Source organism: Silurus meridionalis, chromosome 3 (genome assembly GCF_014805685.1).
Source record: "Silurus meridionalis isolate SWU-2019-XX chromosome 3, ASM1480568v1, whole genome shotgun sequence".
Classification (NCBI taxonomy): domain Eukaryota; kingdom Metazoa; phylum Chordata; class Actinopteri; order Siluriformes; family Siluridae; genus Silurus; species Silurus meridionalis.
This window is the reverse complement of record NC_060886.1, coordinates 26,020,502-26,042,935: the sequence shown is the minus strand read 5'-3', so window position 1 is coordinate 26,042,935 and position 22,434 is coordinate 26,020,502. Positions and strand designations below refer to the sequence as shown.

The following is a 22,434-nucleotide window of genomic DNA, read 5'->3' as shown; positions in this document are numbered from 1 at the left end:
GCCAAATTGTTGAATTGTTTAAATGTTCAAATACAGGGACAGAATCATTAACAGCACAGTTATCTGGAAAAAAAAGCGTATATCATTAATTAGGTAGTGAGTGGTAAGAAAATATAAAACTTAAGCAACATTTCCAAATGTTTTCAAATTTCTAGCTCATTAAAAGGGTTTACCTCAGAGATCAAATTTTGCACTTGTACTGGAGGTTGCTTGCCTCAAGAGTGAGATAATAGGAAAAGACCATGAAACAGAATTAAGATATTATTTCGCACCTGGAAACCCGCTCAAATACCTCACACTTTTGAGCGTCAACATCAGTACGGATCAGCACATGGAGGCCTCCCTAGAGCTTTCTCATGCTGAATATAATCAAACATTAATCCCACTATTCAATTCATGGTGAAATTATAGTAAACACTTTAGCAGTAAATTCATTGGTTCCTGCCCTCCTTATGTTGTTGTTTTTGTTCAGATTGTTGTTAGTACAGTTAGTGACCTGACAGGAAAGCAAAGCAAATCGATTTGGCTACAACCAACTTAACTTACCTCAGAGAGTATTATTTCACTGTAACATCCAATTTAAAAACATCGCCTTTGATGGCAAAATTTGGAATTGGATATGAAGATGGCAAAGGATATTTGCAAAAAAATGTTTGGTTTTAAAGAACATATTCTGAAATGTACTGCCACACATGAAATTTTATAGGGGTATTTAATGTGTAACCATATCAATGACTTAATATGTTTTAATGGATTTAAATGTTGACTACCAGCAGCACTGCCAGGTCTAAAACAACTAAAATACACATTAAGAATGAAGTCAGCCTTTAGAAACTCACTGTCTATGTAAAGATTATTACAAGGACATAAATTAATTTTATTTCAATTAGATTGAAACTGTTTTACACCTACATATTATTTTGGCAGACTGCTGTCAAAACCCTATTGCGTGACCTGTCTAAAATAAAGATGAAAACATTTTACAATATTTTAAGTACCTAATACATAAAATACATTTGTTTATATACCATTGAATAACCTACTATTAATTCAGGATTGTACATATTTTTGATATTTCACAACATTGCTGACAAATGATTTGCCCAAAATAAGACTCGGTTTAATTCTCTCATACTCTGCTGATATCACAGCTCCACTGCAGTCTCCTCCTGACTACTACTGGATAATGATTATGTTTAAAAAAAAAAAAGTGTTTTTTCTGTAACTAGAAGTTTTGTAAACTGCTTATATTATATCTCTTTCTGCCATAAAATATAAAATGTTGCAAAAAATGTTGCACCTATTATTCTGCATTTATTGTAATTAGCAATTATATATATTCATAAAGAATATATATAATTGCTAATTACAATAAATGCAGAATAATATGTGCATACTAATGTGCAATAAATATGCATACTGTGGCTAAAGTAAATATTATAGAAGTAGAAAGACAATGCTAAATAAAATATGAGCTATTTAATCTAGTAGTTATCTGTTCTCATAAATTAAAAGTAGAAGAACAGATTTCTGCCAATAAGAACAAAATAAAGGGAGTTAAAAAGAATATAACATTCACAAAGATTTTATTCTCGTACTGTGCACTATAAATCTGTTGTGTTTTGCCACATCTGATGTAAACATAAACAACATCTAGGCTTGAGGTCTAAGTCTCACAGCAGATCTTGAGGTGTGTTTAAATGAATCACCCCAGATTAAGCACCATAAACTCAGTCTTCCCAGGCATGGAGCACTCCACATGTGTAAATGATTCCTGTTTTGGTAAAGACAGAGTGCACACAGAGTGGTAAGTTGCAGGAAAAGGAGACAAAAAAATCAAGTGACACAGGATAGGTGCAAGTAATTTATCATTACTTTATTCCACTCTTGCAAAATTATGATAATCCATGTTGGCATGAGCAATATAAATACACGGATGTGGCCAAGCACACAGCTGTCACTCACATACTCTAATTTTACAAAATTGTTCCACTCAGGTTTATTATGTTCATACCTGCTTAATTAATAATGAGTTTGTGATGATTGGCCACATAATCATCATGACAAACATGCATTGACTTTATTACTTATTACATTGACTTAATATATACTAACTATAGTATATGCTTCATAATGATGAGTTTGTGATTGTTGGCCTCTTAAAGTAAAACCATGAAGATACAATAACACTCATGAGCTGACATTATTGAGCAAATAATTAACTATGCATGTACTAACACTATTTAAAAATGTGAGGTGAATGAAGGTTACGCCCAGGAACTTGTGTTTGGATGAAATGAAATACAGTGGAACCCAGTTATCTCGCCCTCGGTTACCTCGACAACCCTATTAAGTCGACGTTTTTTAAGTGAAACCGCCAAATTCTCGCTTTTTCTGATAATTTTTTATCGGTTATGCCGACTTTTTTTATGTCGCCGAACCCTAATATCTCGAGCACAAGGGGGGAAAAATTTGCCATTCAACGTCGGTTATCTCGGTGCAGCCACAGAACAACTCTGGAAAAGTGGCGGAAAAATCAAGTCTTACAGCTGCTACAGGTGTTGTATTGTATACTGGTGAATCTCTGCTGTTAGTTAGTGCTAGTGTCCGTAGTGTTAGTAGGGGCGTGGCGCGGCTTTGGGAAAAAAAGAGCAACCGTTGAGAGAGTGCCGGTGTGAAGACATGTACCGGGTAACGCATGAGCGATAACAACGACCGCCGTGACCCAACATATACCAACAATAAAGGAGCTGGTGATGATGCTAAAGGAGCACCATATGTGCTTCAGAGAAAGCGGCCAAGAAAGCACCTGACACGCTGAAGGGGGCGAAGGGGCGTGGCAGGTGGATTCCTGACAGATAAACATGTACTGTATGTATTTTTATAGCATGCCTTCATCAAACAAATCAAACAACGCTGTTGTGTAAAAAACCCTTCAAAAACACGTGCATGCACATTCTCATTTATTAATGCACATCATGTACATAAAGAAATTTCAAGCACGTTAATATATTGCCGCCATTTTAATTTTCGTTTATCTCGATCATCGGTTACCTCGATGCTTTTGGCGACCCCTAGGACATCGACATAACCGGGTTCCACTGTATGTATGTATATATATATATATATATATATATATATATATATATATATATATATATATATATATATATATATATATATATATATATATATATATATATATTATACACACACACACACACACGGTGGGGCAAAAAAGTACTTAGTCAGCCACCAATTGTGCAAGTTCTCCTGCTTAAAAAGATGAGAGAGGCCTGTAATTTTCATAAGTACACTTCAACTATGAGAGACAAAATGAGAAAATCACATTGTCTGATTTTTAAAGAATTTATTTGCAAATTATGGTGGAAAATAAGTATTTGGTCACCTACAAAAAAGAAAGATTTCTGACTCTTACAAACCTGTAACAACTTCTTGTGTGTACATGTACTGGCTTAAGCAGGGGGACACGTCTGGCACTGCAGGATTTGAGTCACTGGCGGCGTAGTGTGTTACTGATGGTAGCCTTTTTTACTTTGGTCCCAGCTCTTTGCAGGTCATTCACTTAGTCCCCCAGTGTGGTTCTGGGATTTTTGCTCACCGTTCTTGTGATCATTTTGACCCCACAGGGTGAGATCTTGCGTGGAGCCCGAGATCGAGGGAGATTATCAGTGGTCTTGTATGTCTTTCATTTTCTAATAAATGATCCCACAGTTGATTCCTTCACACCAAGTTGTTTACCTACTGCAGATCCATTCTTCCCAGCCTGGTGCAGGTCTACAATTTTGTTACTGGTGCCCTTTGAGAGCTCTTTGGTCTTGGCCATAGTGGAGTTTGGAGTCTGACTGTTTGAACTCGTTATCAGTATAAAAAACACCTGTTCACAACTTCAAACAGGTGCCATTAATACAGGTAACAAGTGGAGGACAGAGAAGCCTCCTAAAGAAGAAGTTACAGGTCTGTAAGAGCCAGAAATCTTTCTTTTTTTTGTAGGTGACCAAATACTTATTTTCCACCATAATTTGCAAATAAATGCTTTAAAATTCACACAATGTGATTCTCTGGATTTTTTTTTCTTATTTTGTCTCATAGTTGAAGTGTACCTATGATGAAAATTACAGGCCTCGCTCATCTTTTTAAGTGGGAGAACTTGCACAATTGGTGGCTGACTAAATACTTGTTTGCCCCACTGTATACATATATAAACATGCTGTACATATGCAACATATTTATCTGCACTATTGTTAACTGCATGAGTGAGTGAGCGAGTATCTATCTATCTATCTATCTGTCTGTCTGTCTGTCTGTTTACGCTGAGAGGACCAGATGATAGAATCTATTCTGAAGCCCTTCATCCAGGATTTAGCTGTCAGCCCCCCATTCGAGCTCTGCTTCTTGGAGGTCTCCCAACCAACTTGGGGCAGATGTTCCTCCCTTTTGGAGGTTTGCAGCGATACATACAAAGTAAAGTGTCTCCTGCACAGCTGGTGGCGGTACAGTAGTCATTTTGACTTGCAAACCTCCCTTCTGTACAGTGTAAACCGACAGTGTCTTGACTGTTTTAGTTTTTATCTGCTATTCGCCGATATGGGAAACACAATTGAAAAAGATCCAACGCCCTTTTTCTCTCAATTGTTGAATGCTGCTGAATCATCTGGAACAATGCCTGATATTGGGATCGATACCTCTTTGATTAAATACTCCGGATTAAACGCAGCAGCTGAACTTGAGGCCTCAGTTAGCCAGATGTTGAGTAAGAGTCCTGGCTACATTGGTAGCCTGGGCTCTTCTTTATCTGCTTTCAGTAATGTACCAAACGCGGTCGGCTTATGCGCACTGGTCATTTCTATACTGCTCGATATCGCGATCGGGTCTTTGGTGAAAAGCGGGAATGTGGACAACAAGCTGGGAATGATGCGCCGTGTGTTCGCCGAGGAAAAGGCTTCGGGTGTGAGAGACTCGATGGAGGAGTATATCAAACGCCTGGGCATGTATTTACACCAACCCACAAAAGCTTTAGAGGAGACTGAACGCCTGGAGAGACAACTGAGTGAACAGCTGACCCGTCTGAAAAACTCATGCTGCATGATAACCAGATGAGCTCACGCTCCATGAAGCAATGGACTAACGGTGCAGCTTTCCATCTGCAGATGCTCATCCATGCAGCAAGACTTAAGATGAAGAACACCACGAAACGCAACGCACAACTTCAAATCCATGTAGTATCCATCATCAGCGTGATCCACCGCTATCAGCTCGACTTAGATGAGCTCTTAAAGCTGTACAAGACCTACAAAAAACAACCATCACCATTGACATTCCCAAGAATATGGCATATCCTTCTGTTCATCTTTTGTTGTACTGGGTAGTCGATGACTATGAGCTTAAAATGAGAAGCTCTGTAATATACTACGATGTTAGGAATATTCACAAAACATCAGAAGATTATGTTGACTACATGTTCGTCAACTGGAGCCTGATCAAAAATTTGAAAAACTATTTCAGTGATCTCAAAGACAATGTAAAGGAACTGATCCTCCTGAATAATGACTTTAACCTGCATAACCGTGGGAAGAAGGGGTGAGGGTGCTGCTGGGGGAGTGCGGACGTGCGTCACCACGTGCGCATCCAGATTTGAAGATCAAAAACACATCAATCAAAACGCATTTCTGTTCAAACAAAGTACAACAAAAACTACCAAAAAAACGTTTTAACACCGATTGCACACAAACCCAGTGGCTAAAATTCTCACATGCGTGTACAGGCATTATGCATGATGGCCCGTTATTATAGGTATTCATTGCATATATTTGAAGAATTGTGAAGCAGTCAGGGTTTATTATAGTTCAAGTCGCCCCAGCTGTGTCACAACTATAATTATTCAATATTTATAATATTATAGATGGTTATGGCAAAAATGACATTTTTCAACCTATGCATAAACAAGCACTGCAATCTTCCATACTCACTTTATCCTGGTCGAGGTTCAGGTTCAGGCTTTTCTTGTTGCCCAGAGGTGGCCTGGTGGAGTGAATGGGGTTTGGGTTATGGCCCTGGACAGAGACCTGTCTAGCAGTCCATAGTTTTCTACAGTGCCTTATAAAATATTCACTTAAAAGTCATCCAATTTATCTTGAATATATAAACATGTACACAGATTCTCTCAGACAGTTAATATGCTTTTAAAGTACATTTTCAAAGTCAAAATCATTTAAAAAAAAATGTAGCTTGCATAAATATTCAAACCCTTCAGACTATTTTTATTTTTATTTTTTACTGAAACTTGCCTAGTATCTTAATCCTGGTCGATCACACCAAAAACATCATTTGGTCACGTTCATGTTTTTATAGTCACGTTTGCAGCTTTTTACAAATGCCCTTATCCATGCTAACTAGACTAATAGCTATCTCATGTTTCATCTAATTAGCTGATGGACAAGGGGCCAACAGTGGCAGTATGGCATTGCTGGGATTTAAACATATGACCTTCTAATGTCTATTCCTTATTTGCAATTAACTAAATTGAATCGAAATGAGAAACCTGAGATTGCAATGAAATTAGTGACAGGTAGAAATATTCCAGGGGTGATTATTGTGCAGGGCACTGCAAAGCCTTCACAAAAAAATCGATTTAGAACATTAATGCATTTCATATTTAATGTAAACCAATGCACATTGCTTTTACTTTCTAAGAATATCAATATTACTTGCTGTTATATTTGTATTCATATAACACTCATAAGTGCTTCATATATCGAAGTCGACTAATTAATTTCTCCATCTAATAAGTGAATTATAGTCATTAAAGTTATTCACTTTTGTATCTTTTACAGTCTAAAATGGCAGGCCAAAGACTAAATATTAGACATATTTTGTGTTAATCTTCAATTTCTGGTTCATAGGTATTAGAATGCTGCATGCGTTTTAGTATTATTTGTGTTTCCTTAAAGTAAATTTGTATTAATATACCACATTGCACTTGAATATCTGATATAAAAAATGTAAAAAAAAATATATATATATAAAAATGTAACAATCCAAAAAAATGTTTCAATGATATTTTTATAAACATGGCATTATAAAGCTATATACATTGATATATAATGTTCAAATTTTGTAATGAACGCTGCTTTGAAACGCATCATTGTTTTGTGTTTTTCTGAAAGATTGAGAAAATATACAAAAGTATATAATATTCCAGGTGAATGAGGTCATCCGATTCACTTATCTGAATTTATTTGTAATAAATATTTTTATTTCCTTATAATCGCATCAGTAATTCCACTTGCCCACTCTTATAGTCATAATTTTAGTTTCATGATGCATTTTTTCATGTTTGTGATACATGTTTGATTCATTACTGAGTAAAGAATTTGATCATTCAATTTCTATAAAACGGTGGCAGTAGCTTCCCAGTTCTCTCTCTCTCTCTTATGGTTTGGTAGTAATGTTGCTTTTACGGTGTGTTTGGACACAGCGTGTTGAGCAGAAACAGTACTGTAGATATTCAAATGGAACTTTCCCCAGCAGAGACTCTCCACACTGCCAGCACCGCCTACAAGGAATAAACACACAATTCTTTTAACAGCTCAGTTATAATAATTCTGTTTTCAATAGTTAGGACGTTTTTAAACCACAAAACACAAGCAATAACAAGCTACCTGATATTAGTGATTGTTCCTCCGTTTTTGGCTACCTGCTCAGCCAATCGTCTTTCTGCAACCAGTGCTCGCTAAACAACAACAAAAAAACAACACACGATGATTTATACAATGCTGAAAGGACAAACAGCCAAAAGACAAACAAAGGAGGTCCTTTGGGTATGAAATGTGCTGTATATACTGTACACTGCATATGTAATGTAATAATGGTTATAACATTTGATAGGTCTTCAGTCCCACAATTATTCCTGCTGTTTCCACAGACGAGTTTTAAGCCTCTCACAATACCTTTTCTCGCTCACTCAGCGCTAAAAACCTCCGCTTCTCCTCTTGCTCTTCCTCTTCTTTTCTTTTCTCCTCTCGCCGCTCCTTCTCACGCTGCTTCTTCGCTGCCTTCTGCGCCTTTTTCTTTTCTGCTTTCTTGCTCTCTATTTCAGCTGTCAGTGGCCCTGGGACCTTTAATACACAGACTGCTCAACTCCAAAGTTTGAACTGCTAAGCATGCGCAATCTTTTATCAAAATTCAAATGCATTAAAAATTAAATAAAATAAAATAAAGCCTTCTTCTGGCCAAGGGGTGAAAAAACATTGTCCAGGCAAATCATTTGTAATTAAATGATGATAAAGATATTAATGTAATCAAACAATGTTTAAATGTAATATTTGTGTGTTGTATTGAAAAGTGTAGTAACATGTTTTAGTTCTTTTTGTGTGCCTGTGTATGTCTAAGAATTAGAGTGCTAAAGAGAAAATAAAAGACAAAGCACATTTATTTCAAAAATGTAATTAAGTGTAATGATGCCACCTGATTATGTCACTCGTGTCCTACCTGAGCTTTAGCATAGTCGTATTTGTCTGGATGTTCAGCCATAAATTTTCGGAACATATTTCTGCTTTCTTTGTCTGGTGCAACTGCATATGGTGTCTGGCCTTTTCTATCCCTGTGTAGAAAGTGCAAGTCCGTCATAGAAGTGAAACAGACAGTTTATATCTGTGAATAGAATAAACTCATAGCAACTAATGTATTTTTTTATTAACGAAGCAAACTCTCTGATAATATCCTGCTCTAACCTATAGCCTTGATATGGTTATACCGAACTTCTTGGGGTTTTATTCCTCCTGTAGAATGACGTGTCTTTCTTGCTTCAGAGTTTGACAGACAAAATCCCTTTACCATGTTTGCAAATTTAATTTATGCATATGTCTTAAAATGACAAAATGTTATTAATTGTATATTCTAAATGCTTAGATCTTCACACCTGAACAAAATGCCTGGGTATTTTATTAAACAAAAAATGGCAAAACAATGTTGTATTAGATTATATATCGTGTTTTTACGCATGGTTGACTACTTGCCCTCTGCAAACATCATTAAAAACGAGTAAGAAAAAAGTACACTTTTATACATAAACACTCTGAATTAGGGTTTATATAGTTATAATAAGCATAATTTTCAATTATAAAAACATTTTTAACTGATTAATTAAAAAAAAAAATTATATATATATATATATATATATATATATATATATATATATATATACACACACACATTTATTCAAAACAATTAATCCAGTAATATTTTTGCCTCTGTGCATTAAATTTTGTAGCAGATGTATCAATGTTACCTGCATGTCGGGTCGCTTCCCATCTCCAATAACAGCATAACAGCATATTTCTGTGCAGCTGCTGATGCCACGTGTAGCAGTGTGTATCCGGCTGAGTCAATCGCCGTGTTAAGGAGTCGGATTAATGTGTCCTTTTCCTGTTGCAGGAGTGTGTGCAATGCCTCTGTGTCACCGGTTTTACATGCTGTGTAGAGAGCGTCTTGGATGCCAAACTCCCACGATACACAAACCTCATCTACCCGTACATAAATGAATCGACAAAACATCCATCTAAAATCCTATTACACATAAAAGCTCACATTTTATAGCATAGCATCTATTTAAATTAACATATAGCTTGCTGATGTTAACTATATTCCTATCTAATATTAAGCAAGTAATGCACTTAATGGTACTTTTTCACAATAGAAATACAATAATCATTTTTATTTTATATTAATGGTTACAATGTTCAGTTTCCATGCAAATATTAGAGATTACAAAGAAAGCTTAAAAATACACTTTACCTTCTTCATTAGGTTCGTCGTTCTTTGGATTTTTCTTGTCTTTTGTTTTCACTTCTCTCGCCTTATCGTCCTTTCTCTCATTCTTTTGCTCTCTGCTGCCAAAGTCTAACAATGCATGCATATAAAATAATAAGTAAAAAAATAATAATTATTATATATATATATATATATATATATATATATATATATATATATATATATATATATATATATATATACACACCATAATGGGAAATATGTTTCACTTAAAACGTTTATATGTAAAGTCAGTGATCTTGGTTTGAAGAATAATACCTTCACTTTCCATAGTTTTCTCCTCCTTCTCAGTTGCCTCTGTTTTTTTCTCTTTCCTCTTTTTCCGTTGCTTCCTGCTGGGTTTGATTTCATGTTCCCTTAAGTCCAAAGTGGACATGGTCACATACTCCATTTTCATCTGTACAGAGATGTCATCATCCTCTTCTTCCTCCTCCTCATCATCCTGCTGGTCTACCTGATGGGCTACTGACACAAAGACAAACCAGGTGTACTGCTCCACATCGTTCAATCAGCAAATAACAGTTTGAATTTATTCTAGACAAAGACACACCGACCACACGAAGCATTTTGGGTGATTAGAGCTGTAACCCACCTGCTGCATTTTCTTTGGTTTGATTTGAAGGTTTTTTCTGCCACATTCTTTTGGACGAACTCAGAATGCTGCATACGTCTGTGGTTTTATCTGTAAATACACGCACAATGTACATTAATTGTGTATACACAGTAACTGATAAACAGGAAATAGGTTCAAACATTTAAACATTTAGACTTTGGCACACACAGTCACATTTGTTTGTGTGTGTGTGTGTGTGTGTGTGTGTGTGTGTGTGTGTGTGTGTGTGTGTTTGATTACTCTAAGGCCTGTTTAAAACATTTAAATGTCCAAACTTCTTTCCTTTAGGTACAATGATCTGATGTTCATCATATAGCATAGAGTTGATTGCTTTGCATTTTGCAACATGTACTGTCAAGGTTTATTCTATACAGTACTTCTTATATCTAAACAAAACATTAATAACTACTAACTATCAATAAAGATGAATAAAGAGATGTATACCATAAATCTGTAGCATTGAGAGGACGCCATGCACACGTGCTATTTCGCTGAACGTGGCTCTGCGAGTAGCAAAAGGAATTGACTGAATTCTTGGGTCTTTTTTCTCCAGTGGCGCTCCACGACCTCCAAAAAACACACTCCGGTTATATTTTGGGGCGCGAAGGAAAATGGTGTTGGCGTGAGTTAAATATTCAGCCCAGTTTTTCAGCAGCTCCTGAATCTCCTGATGAGGAAGTGGTTGTGTTTATGCGTTGTATTAATAAGTGAACGGCAGATATTGAAATTCTAACAGTAAATGCTACTCAACCTGTGCATTCCGCAAAGAAACTAAAACTGTGGCTATCTACAGTATGTGTGCTGTAACATAACCAATTACATTAGTGTTATTTGTACATGCCTTTGTTAAGGCGGCCTCGTTATAGCGCCGGAGAGCAGATCCAGCTGATTTGGGGGCGTGGGCTCTATTCTGGGCATCGCAAACACTCTGAGCCGTTCCTCGTTTCGCTCGAACTGTGTAACGGTGGAACGTCTTATGCTGCAGTACCTCGTTCCTGTAATATAAGAAAAACATACCAGTTACGGACTGACTTGATTAAGAAAACATGCTTTTCAGCAGATCAACATTACAATTGTAGATATTTTTTGAATGACATCATGACATCAAGTGAAAATGGCATTAAGTTTTTCCTCTTTATCCTTATACTTCTTAGCATATTTGTATATTGTGACTGATCATCAGGCTCAATTCTTCAAGTACTTAACATGCAACATACATTCAAAACGTAAAAATAATAATTTTAGTGTTCAAATAATATCACAACCATTTTATGCACAACATGCGAGGTACTTAAACAGCTCATATTTACACTCATATGGCACTGCTAATATTGATCATGTGAAAGTCTACTAACCCTTTATAAACAGCTCCAGCAAAATGGCCACCACCTGTCATCAGAATCACCCATAAAGTCTTCTCGGAGATGTTCAGCAAAGAATCAACCACATTTGTCTCAGTTTCAATCTGAAGAACAGATTTTTTTTTTATTTTTAATGCAGAGGCAAAAGTCTACAACCTAATGCTGTATTGTTTTATTTGACTCTGATATTTCTACTGTAATACAGCAACAACAAAAACAATGCCTTATGCTATATAAACTATAAGGTCAAAAGCATGTGGAGACCTGACCAAAAGAACACCCAATGCCAAAACTCTTGGCAAACCATGGGCATTTTATTCACAACAGAAGAGAGAACATACACATTATATATATATATATATATATATATATATATATATATATATATATATATATATATATATATATATATACATACAGTGAGGAAAATAAGTATTTGAACACCCTGCTATTTTGAGAAACACGGAGTTTGAGCTCCCTCCAAAGATTGGCTGGCTAGGCCACACCAGAACCTTGATATGCTTCTTACAGAGCCACTCCTTGGTTATCCTGGCTGTGTGCTTCGGGTCATTGTCATGTTGGAAGACCCAGCCTCGACCCATCTTCAATGCTCTAACTGAGGGAAGGAGGTTGTTCCCCAAAATCTCGCAATACATGTATATATATATATATATATATATATATATATATATATATATATATATATATATATATATATTTGGCAGTGCCATGGTTTCCACTGTGTAGCATCTCCTATATATGAAGTAGTCCATGTACATCTGGGGAAAAAAGGAGTCCAGTTGCGGGAGTTTTGTGTTCTGAGACTTTATGTCTGCTCAACAGTCCTGGGTTTTCTTTGTCATATTTTTTGTTTCATGACAAGCAGGACAGTTTAGCACCTGGACTCATCAACTATGAAGCTATGCTGTTGTAATAGTTTCCAGAATGTAGTTTAGCAACGTCTTGCAGAAATATGCAAGGTCTTTCCTAAAAAAAAAAAAAAAAAAGGTCTGGATGGAAGGAAATGTGGTTCTAAAATCTGTATATAACTTTCAGCATTGGTGGTGCCTTTCCAGATGTGCAAGGTGCACATTCCATGAGCACTAATTCACCAACCATACAATCAGAGATGATTTTTGAATTTAGCGATGATAGTGAGGTGGATAGTACCTCTCCTCTTAACTCCAAAGGACTTGCATGGTTTCCAAAACAGAACAGTTTTCCCACAATGCCTTAATTTTAAATGCACTTTGGACCAAAGAAAATGGTGCCATTTTTGGATCATGCATACTTTCCATTTGTGGCTAACATGGCAATCTGTGTTCACAAATATTGATTTCTGGAGATTTTTCTAAACCCTTGCAATGATTTCCATTACGGAATAATGCGTGTTTTTAATGCAGTGCTACCTGAGAATTTAAAGATGACAAGCGTCCAATATTGATCTGTTACCTTTGTCCCTTGTGCACAGAGACTTTTTCCAGATTCTCTGATATTGTATATTGTAGATAATGAGATATTCTTTGAAATTTGTTCCGATATTTGTAGATGCAGTTTTTGCAGATTGTTGAACTCTCGTCCATCTTCTGAGAGACTCTGCCTCTCTTTTTATACCCAATACTCCTGACCCTGTTGCCAATTAACCTCATTAGTTGCTAAATATATGTTTTCTATGTTCTGTTGTGAATAAAATATGTCTGAAAAAAATTATATGTCGTATTAACATTTCACACATACACCCCAACGTTTTTGGAAATAGGGTTATATTTCACACTAATCTTCACTCCTAATGTTTCACTGTAGGATACTGTGAGAGACGAATCCTGGGTCACTTAATAACTAATACAACTGTTGATCCTTTTTATGTATTTGATTAAAAAGGTATTGGTATGACAGAGTGCCAATAGAGGAGTTGTGGTATTGCATGATGAATTCAGGTGTGCCATAGAAGTATGTGAGGGTGGTGCAGGACATGTATGAGGACAGTGTGACAGCAGTGAAGTGTGCAGTAGGAATGACAGACTGGTTTAAGCTGAAGGTTGGACTGCATCAAGGATCGGCTCTGAACTGTTGATCCTTTTTTGTATTTGATTAAAAAGGTATTGGTATGACAAAAAAAATTCTAGACTCCTAAAGGCTTTGTGTGCAACTCTCTTAATGTACTTACTGTTCTTTTCTGTATTGCACACCGGTACAGATATAAATACTGTCCCTGAGAGTTTTGGAGCAAAACTTTTGTAGATGGGCGGCCTCCATAAGAAATCGCATCATTAACAGCGTTATCATCCTCCTCCTCGTCCCCAGAGTCTGAACCTGAAATACTTGACATATCCCCTGTTCAGAAACACACAAGAAACTAATGTAGACAAGAGCAAGGGTTTTAATTCGCCTTACTGTGATTGTACTAATGACACTCATCACTACTCACAAATTAATACATGATCTATGCATTTCTACGGGATTTTCTGCAGTGTATGAAACATGAGAGCAAATAAATGTACCCATTCCTGTCTTCTTTTCGAACTCCTCCACTGTGATCGGTGATCGTCCAGCAATTCGCTGCCTCAGATTGAAGCGATGCCAGTCCAGTTTATAATGCTCCATCTGAAGAAACATACAAACTGCACATAAACATTGGATCAAACTGCATATCTTCAGAATGTTTACTCAGCAGAAAAAAGAAATAGTCTGTTAAAAGCTTTGCATGAAATCCCTGCACCTGTTCTTCACGACTGTCGAATGAGCACTGACACGCAGAGCAAAACTTCCTGTCTGACACTTCTCCAGGTGACACTAGCTCGTCTCCTGTTCTGTCCATTCCTCTTTTATCGTCAGGAAATTCTACAAACAAATACATTTCATTTAGATACACCGAAGAAAGACGTTAATTTTCACACAAGTGTACATGGACAAGGGTTTTACGATTATTTATTTTTGTCTTTATTTGATAGGGTTCACACTTTGTCTAAGTTGTGAACTAATTTGAACTTTGTAAAATGGTAAAAATCTGTGAAAATTTGTCAAAATCGGAATATATTTGGGGTAAAATTAATGAATTAATTAATAATTTTTTTTTTAATTAAGCATTATTGTAGTCACAAACTGAAATTAATTGTATTTGTACACCACAGTTGCTAGAGACTGAGGGCATTGTCACAAAGCAGCTTTACAAAAATAAATTAATTACGGATATACATTTTTATTTCATAAATTTGTCCATATTTATGCATCACAATTGAGCAAGCTAAAGGTGACTGGTTAGAGAAAACTCCATGAAATTACATTAGGAAGAAGACATGATGGGAACCAGACTAAAACGGTACCTGCTGCTCAAAGGGAGAAAAAGCTAGAAATAAACATGGATTATTACATTTGTATTGTCCCATAATTATTAAGGACAATGTAGGGAGGAACTAAAAGAGAGAGAGCAAAAAGTAAAACATAAAGTGGACATCCTGTCTACAATCAACAAACCTAATGTGTCAGGGTGGGCAGGCATTAGCATCCTAACACCCCATTTCAGCAAGACACTATAAGCATGAACTCTCCACAATTGCTGCTGCATTCGAAACAGTAAGGCAACATCCAAAAGGTAACAAAAGCATGAAATAGTTTCTCTTCTTCATAATGATATTGTAATGCAGTGATGATTTCTTATCTTAGAAATATTTCTGAGATTACAAAAAAGGCTATCCTAGTCATCTACACAACCCAGCCATTAGGGTTGCACAATCCAGTGCACTCTTAGTGCCGGTTACAACCCCGGATAAATGGGAAGAATTGCGTTAGGAAGAGCAGTGTAAAACGTGCCAAACCGAAAATGGGGATTACAAATAAAAATTTCATACCGGTTCGGTCGAGGCTAGAGTTACCAACGACCGCCACAGGTATCAATAGCCAGCAGGGTACCAATGGAAATTGGGCTACTGTTGGCCGAAGGAGGAGAAGGAGAGAAGAAACACGTCTAAAGAGATGGCAGGAAAAGGAGCAGTGTAGGAGAGTGGAGGTTTGGGTTGGTACATTAAATGTTGGTACTATGACGGGTAAAGGGAGAGAGGTAGCTGATATGATGGAGAGGAGAAAGGTAGATATGTTGTGTGTTCAGGAGACCAAGTGGAAAGGGAGTAAGACCAGGAACATTGGAGGTGGGTTTAAACTGTTCTATTATGGTGTAGATGAAAAGAGAAATGGTGTAGGGGTGATGCTAAAGGAAGAGTACAGTAAGAGTGTAGTGGAGGTGAAGAGAGTTTCTGATAGGTTGATGAACGTGAAGCTGGAAGTTGAAGGGATGATGATAAATGGCATCAGTGCATATGCTCCACAAGTTGGCTGTGAGATGGAGGAGAAGGAAAGATTCTGGAGTGAGTTAGATGAAGTGGTAGATGGTGTACCTACAAATAAAAGAGAGCTGATTGGGGCAGATTTTAATGGGCATGTAGATGAAGGAAACAGAGGTGATGAGGAGGTGATGGGTAGGTATAGCCTTAAGAAGAAAAATGTGAACGATGTGGGCAGATGGTGGTAGATGGTGGAAGGATGGAAATGTCAGTGGTGATACTTATTTTAAGAAAGAGGATCATTGTTTACGTATAACAGTGGAGGAAGGTCCACACAGACGGATGTTCTATGTAGGAGATGGAACTTAAAGAAGATGGTGGAAACTGAGGGAGGAAGCCTGTAGTGTAAGGTTTAGAGAAGAGGTCAGACAGGGGCTCAGTGGTGGTGAAGGTGCTGGATGATTGGGCAACTACTGCAGAAGTGATAAGGGAGACAGCTAGAAAGGTACTTGGTGTGACATCTGGAAATAGAAAGGAAGACAAAGAGACCTGGTGGTGGAATGAAGAAGTGCAGGAGAGCATAAGGAGAAAGAGGTTGGCAAAACAGAAGTGGGATTGACAGAGTGATGAGAAAAGTAGGCAGGAGTACAAGGAGATGCGGCAGCAGGTAAAGAGGGATGTGGCAAAAGCCAAGGAAAAGACTTATGAGCAGCTTTATGAGAAGTTGTATAATAAAAAAAATTTGTACCGATTGGCCAGGCAGAGGGACCGAGCTGGGAAGGATGTACTGCAAGTTAGAGCAATAAAGGATGGAGATGGAAATGTGTTGACTAGTGAGGAGAGTGTGTTCAGAAGGTGGAGGGAGTATTTTGAGCAGCTGATGAATGAGGAAAAGAGAGAGAGAGAGAGAGAGAGAGAGAGAGAGAGAGAGAGAGAAGGTTGGATGGTGTGGAGATGGTGAAGCAGGAAGTGGATAGGATTAGTAAGGAGGAAGTGAGAGCAGAGTTTAAGAGGATGAGTAGAAAGTCGGTAGGACCAGATGACATACTGGAGAAGAGGTGACCATTTGTGAGCAACAGTATGGTTTCATGCCGAGGAAGAGCACCACAGATGCATTATTTGCTTTGAGAATGTTGATGGAGAAGTATAGAGAAGGTCAGAAGGAGTTGCATTGTGTGTTTGTGGATTTAGAGAAAGCGTACGACAGGGTGCCGAGCAAGGAGTTGTGGTATTGTATGAGGAAGTCAGGTGTGTCAGAGAAGTATGTGAGGGTGTTGCAGGACATGTATGAGGACAGTGTGACAACAGTTAAGTGTGCAGTAGGAACGACAGAATGGTTTAAGGTGGAGGTTTTTAAGATGGGGTATATCGGTAGGAGAATGCTGAGGATAGAGCCACCAGGTAGAAGAAAAAGAGGAAGGCCAAGGAGGAGGTTTATGGATGTGGTGAGGAAACGTATGCAGGTAGATGGGTTAAAAGAGGCAGATTTATAGGACAGGGGGGGTATAGAGACGGATGATTCTGTGGCGACCCCTAATGGGAGAAACCAAAAAAAGAAGAAGAAAAATATCCTAATCATCTACACGACCCTCAAATAATCTTTTAATGCCATAGAAGATGTAGAAGATTCTAGCTGCATGCAGTTCTAGTACAAGTGTCCAGAGGGATTTTAAACCATTCCTCTTGCAGAAAAGTGGCAGGGTCACTACAGTAGGTGGTCCCCATGTAGTGGGACTAGGGAATGCTATGATATTGCAGCAAACGATCACTGACCCACCCTGTGCTTCACTCGGTGCACACAACAGTCGGGTAAGTAAGCTTTTCTACATCTTATCTTACCCAGATGTTGGAAAGACAGTGAAAGTGGACCTAGAAACGATACATGTTTCATATTGTCCACAGCCCAAGTTTTCTGCTGCTGGCTCTATAAAAACCCAATGTTTGACACTGGTACTGGAGTGACCAGTTTAACGACAGCCATGAAGATCCCTGTGGAGCTTCAGATTAACAGTTTTGGTAAAAACATTAGAGCCAAAGTGACTAGATCTTGCAGATTCCTCACTTGCACCAGCACAAAATGTGCACCCATTTACACTGTACGATAAAAGCATACCCAATAATGCATTCCCTAGCTCTCCAGTTGTATGACTACTTGTGCTGCCTAATGTGATGCTGAAGTCTGATCCTGACAAACTTTTATTTTTCTTGCCCTCTAGATCTGCCCGATTCAACCTGCGTAGCGCTTATGCACTGTTAGCATGCTTTCAGCTGTGGATGTTCAGAAAAGCAACGCACCAAATAGTATATCAATAAGGGGGATATGTTCCATTATGCTGTTAACGAGAACATTTTTTTAAAAACACAGCATACCCTCTCTGATGCTGAGATGGAGAGGTTCCTGAAGATCCTGCAACTGCGAAATCTCCCTAAGCCCATCAGTCAGCTTCAGATTGAACGCCGGGTCAAACAAAGAGCAGCAGTCTGGTCTGGCCATCGTAAAAGCAGCACATTAATGAAACTGAGGAATAAAAAAAAAAATAGTAGTTAATAAAAATTCAGAAAAAATAAGGTGTCTTCATAGGTGCTGGGTCAGCAAAAGTTAAAAAGGGATCGATTCATGTAAAAATGAATTTATTTTTAGCATTACACTTAATTAGGTTTAACACGATATACGAGGACATTAGCTCCAATAAAACATTACTCACCATTATAAAATCTGGCACAGTATGAGAATATGATTACATATTTATGTCTAATGGATAAGGTCATAACATTCGGACACATTTTTGCAGCCAGTGGTCTCAATCACTGCGCAAATCTTATTTCAATTACTGATTTGATTTTTTATTTGGATCAGTCTATTTCACAATTGGGATTATTCTTTCCTTTCCTCTGAATGTTTCATCTGCTCTTGAAACAGATCAACCATAGATGCTCTTACAGCAGGGAAAATAAGTATTTGATACATCAGCTTTTTTATCAGTAAGGGGATGTCTAAGTGGGCTATTGACACAAAATTAAACTAAACTAAAGATCAAAGTTCATAAAATAGGCCCAAGGATCCTTCACGATTTAAAGACCATTTGTGTGGAAGAATGGGCCAGAATCACTCCGGAGCCATGTAGAGGACTGGTCTCTCCATACAAGAGGCTTCTAGAAGCTGTAATCACCAACAAAGGCTTTTCTACAAAGTATTAAATAAAGTGTGTTCAATACTTATTCTGTGTTCACTTTATTTATTATGACTCAACTTGTATACTTAAATGTTCTGATTTCTTTGTATGAATTAAATATTTAGCTTGATGGCTACATCTGATGGAAATTTTGTCTCAATAGCCCACTTAGAAATCCCCTTACTGATAAAAATGCTGATGTGTCAAATACTTATTTTCCCCGCTGTAACTTGTTCTTTTTAACTGAAGCCAAGCTGATAGATCCAATAAAGTGGGTGTTTTTACCGTTCCTGTGATTAATATACCACAACTTAGACAATGTTCAACAAACCCATCATAGTAACTAGCAGTGTTTTAGTGTTAATTAATTTATTCGTCAAATTGTTTTTCACAAAAACGAGACAAAAATAATAAAAACCACTCACTAATGAGAAACAATGACTTGAATCGATTGTCACTTTCAACGGCGAATAAAAATATGAGGGCGTGGCGATTTGGGAAGAGATCCAATCACATGCTTATATTGCATTTCAACGCCTTTCAAAATGTCAACATCCGGGAGAAACAGAAGAGCAGACGTGGATGAATTTGACTGAATACGATGTAAAAGAAAACAAGACCATTTGTAAAAAATTGTGGAGTGAAAATCATCTTAAAGCTATTTGCAGACAACTCATCCTGAAATTCATGAAAAGGTAATGAATACTTTTTTATTTTAAACATTTGACTTCTTTATTAATAAATAATACAATAGTCTGTATGTGTGTATGTATGTATGCGTTTTGGTTAAGAGGGGTGTGTGAGAAGGAATAATTATATTAACTCCTTTTCCAACAATCGCAAATAAACCTTTTGCATCCCAGCGGAAAACTGCAACAGCTTTTTTTTGAGTAATTTGAAGTACAAACTCTAAAAAAAAAAAACCGACTGAGGAGGACGCCATAGCCAAATGGATTGGATGCACAGGACTACCAGTCAATGATTGAAGATGAGGACCTTGTTCTAATGATAGAGACAGTAGGCAGAAGGCTGGCGGTTCAAAAGAAAAGCTAAATAGCAACCTAGTTGACAAACATTATGAAGAAGACGATGGTTCTCCACTATCCTTCCAGTTTTTAATAATGCGTTGGACAGCTCCTAACCCAAGTGTAGTAGTAACAGCGATCTCCTTAGATGTTTTCTTTGCTTGATGCATGCCAATAATTCAACCCTACTGAAACTTTTCCACGACCACACGATGCGTCTTCTGACATGGTTGTTTAAGAAATGAGAAGCTACTCACTGCATCCGTTGCCAGCTTAAGCATAATACCACATAAAAACATACAAAAGAGGAAAAGATCTTTACCGGGTACTTTCCCTTTGAGAAGACTCGCTGCAGGAGACGACGTCAGAGAAGGGGAGGAGGAGAGTTATTGTTTGGAAGGAGAATCTTATTATATTATATTATTTATATATTATTATATATTATAGAATATTAAAGACAGTGTTATTAACACGAACGCTGAGACAATTGTTGCATTAGAGGGAAAATGAGAGCTGTTTCTTTAAGGCTACTATCAGTTGGTATTGAAGTCCAGAGTGAAATTCATTATGGGTATTGTACTTCGGAAAAGACTGTAACCCTGCTAATCTATCTTCATAAAAACAAGTAAAGTGGTTATGCATCGGCTAATGTTGTCCATCTCATCATTCCACGAGCATCAACTAACTAACTGTTACGCTGCTGCCGGGAAAAGTTCAAGCGGATAAGTAACACGATGCTCTCGCTAGGGACACAGGGCGCTAACTGATGTGACGAGCTGCGTGGATAGAGCAAAAACAACCAACTTGCCTGCGATTTTTTGGTGAGCGGTGTTCGTATCCCGATATATTGTTCGTAACCAGGGGCAAAAGAGTAATTGATTGTAAGGATGTTTGTTTAACATATTTACAGCAATAACCAGGTGAATTGAGTACCATTAATTATCTTAGTATTTATACCACCAGTTGAGGAATGGGATATGGGATATAGAAGCTGCAGACCACCATGTATACATTCTTGAATAGTTTTACAGTCTTTGTACACCCTGCTGTGCTGTTGTATAGCTGCTGTAGGACTGCATCCAGGCCAGATGACCTTATATTCCTTATCAATCTTAAATAAGAACACTATATTTCCAAAAGTATTGGGACACCTGCCCTTTCCTGCTGTATGTGGTTCTTTTCCAAACTGTTACCACAAACCTGGAGGCACTCAATTGTAAAGGACGTCTTTAGATGGCGCTATAATAACACTGTGCATTCACTTGAACTTGGGAACCCCAACCTGCTCCAGCATGGTGGCACAAAGTGCCTTGAAGATCTGGTTTACATGCTTTGGAGAGGAAGATCTTGCTGCTATAGAGCTCTGATCTAATTGCTACTGAACATGAATTGGAATGCTGATGAACACAAATGTCCATTAACACTCCAAAATCTAGTGGAACATCTTCTCAGAAGAGTGGAGGGAATTATAAGAGTAAAATTGGGACTAGGGTTTTAAAGATCACACCATACTTATGACTAGGTTACTATATACTTTTGGCAATATAGTGTGTCAATCCACTGTGGTTGTATTTGACTATGTAGCCACCTCACAGTGCTAATTCTGTGTTTAATTACACGGTATCTCTTTAATACACATGGACATGGTGTCCAGGGAGCAACAAATAATTTTTTTAAACAACGTCCGAAAAAAAATGAAGAAACTGCTGTTTGCTTTTCTTTCCAACCCTTTTTCTGACAAGCACCGCCTTCCTGCGCGTTGATTGGCTACCATTGCAGCAATCTTGCCCTGTGATTGGTTAAGAGAGATCTCTTGTCTAATCGTAATGAGAAGGAAAAACGGAATACGGGTGCGGAAAGAAATGCTGGTTTTTGTTTTACTTTGTTATAGCCATTAGCCAAGGGTCTATTTATTCAATAAACAACAGACACATTTCTAAGGCGACAAAAAATGATCGGACTTTAGAAATCAATCCAGATAAACAACGAAATATAAAACTGTACCTTGTAATTTGATCTTACGCGTGTCTCCTTTTCTTCTACGTCATAGAAATATAGTTCTCTTGTCTCTTTCGACTAATTATCGCCATCTATTGTGAGGTTGGAACATTACAATGTACGCATCATAGGCAC

The 22,434-nt window shown here is 37.5% G+C and overlaps 1 protein-coding gene across 2 annotated transcripts; it reads right to left on the bottom strand.

Moving 5' to 3' along the window:
• Positions 1-7,254: 7,254 nt before the first annotated feature.
• On the bottom strand, positions 7,255-22,407 carry ankzf1 (ankyrin repeat and zinc finger peptidyl tRNA hydrolase 1). Of its 2 annotated transcripts, none has more exons than XM_046845031.1 (16): positions 22,306-22,407; positions 18,474-18,621; positions 14,546-14,667; positions 14,328-14,430; positions 13,994-14,160; positions 11,821-11,930; positions 11,307-11,460; positions 10,910-11,132; positions 10,445-10,534; positions 10,111-10,317; positions 9,817-9,921; positions 9,311-9,545; positions 8,512-8,623; positions 7,971-8,138; positions 7,683-7,753; positions 7,255-7,576 (listed from the first exon to the last, which is right to left on the bottom strand). In XM_046845031.1, the coding sequence occupies exons 2-16, from the start codon at positions 18,595-18,597 to the stop codon at positions 7,453-7,455; spliced, it is 2,115 nt and encodes a 704-aa protein (XP_046700987.1). In that variant the 5' UTR covers positions 18,598-18,621; positions 22,306-22,407; the 3' UTR covers positions 7,255-7,452. The 2 variants fall into 2 exon arrangements, with proteins under 2 accessions (XP_046700987.1, XP_046700988.1); XM_046845032.1 differs by having other exon boundaries at positions 10,111-10,314.
• Positions 22,408-22,434: the final 27 nt, after the last annotated feature.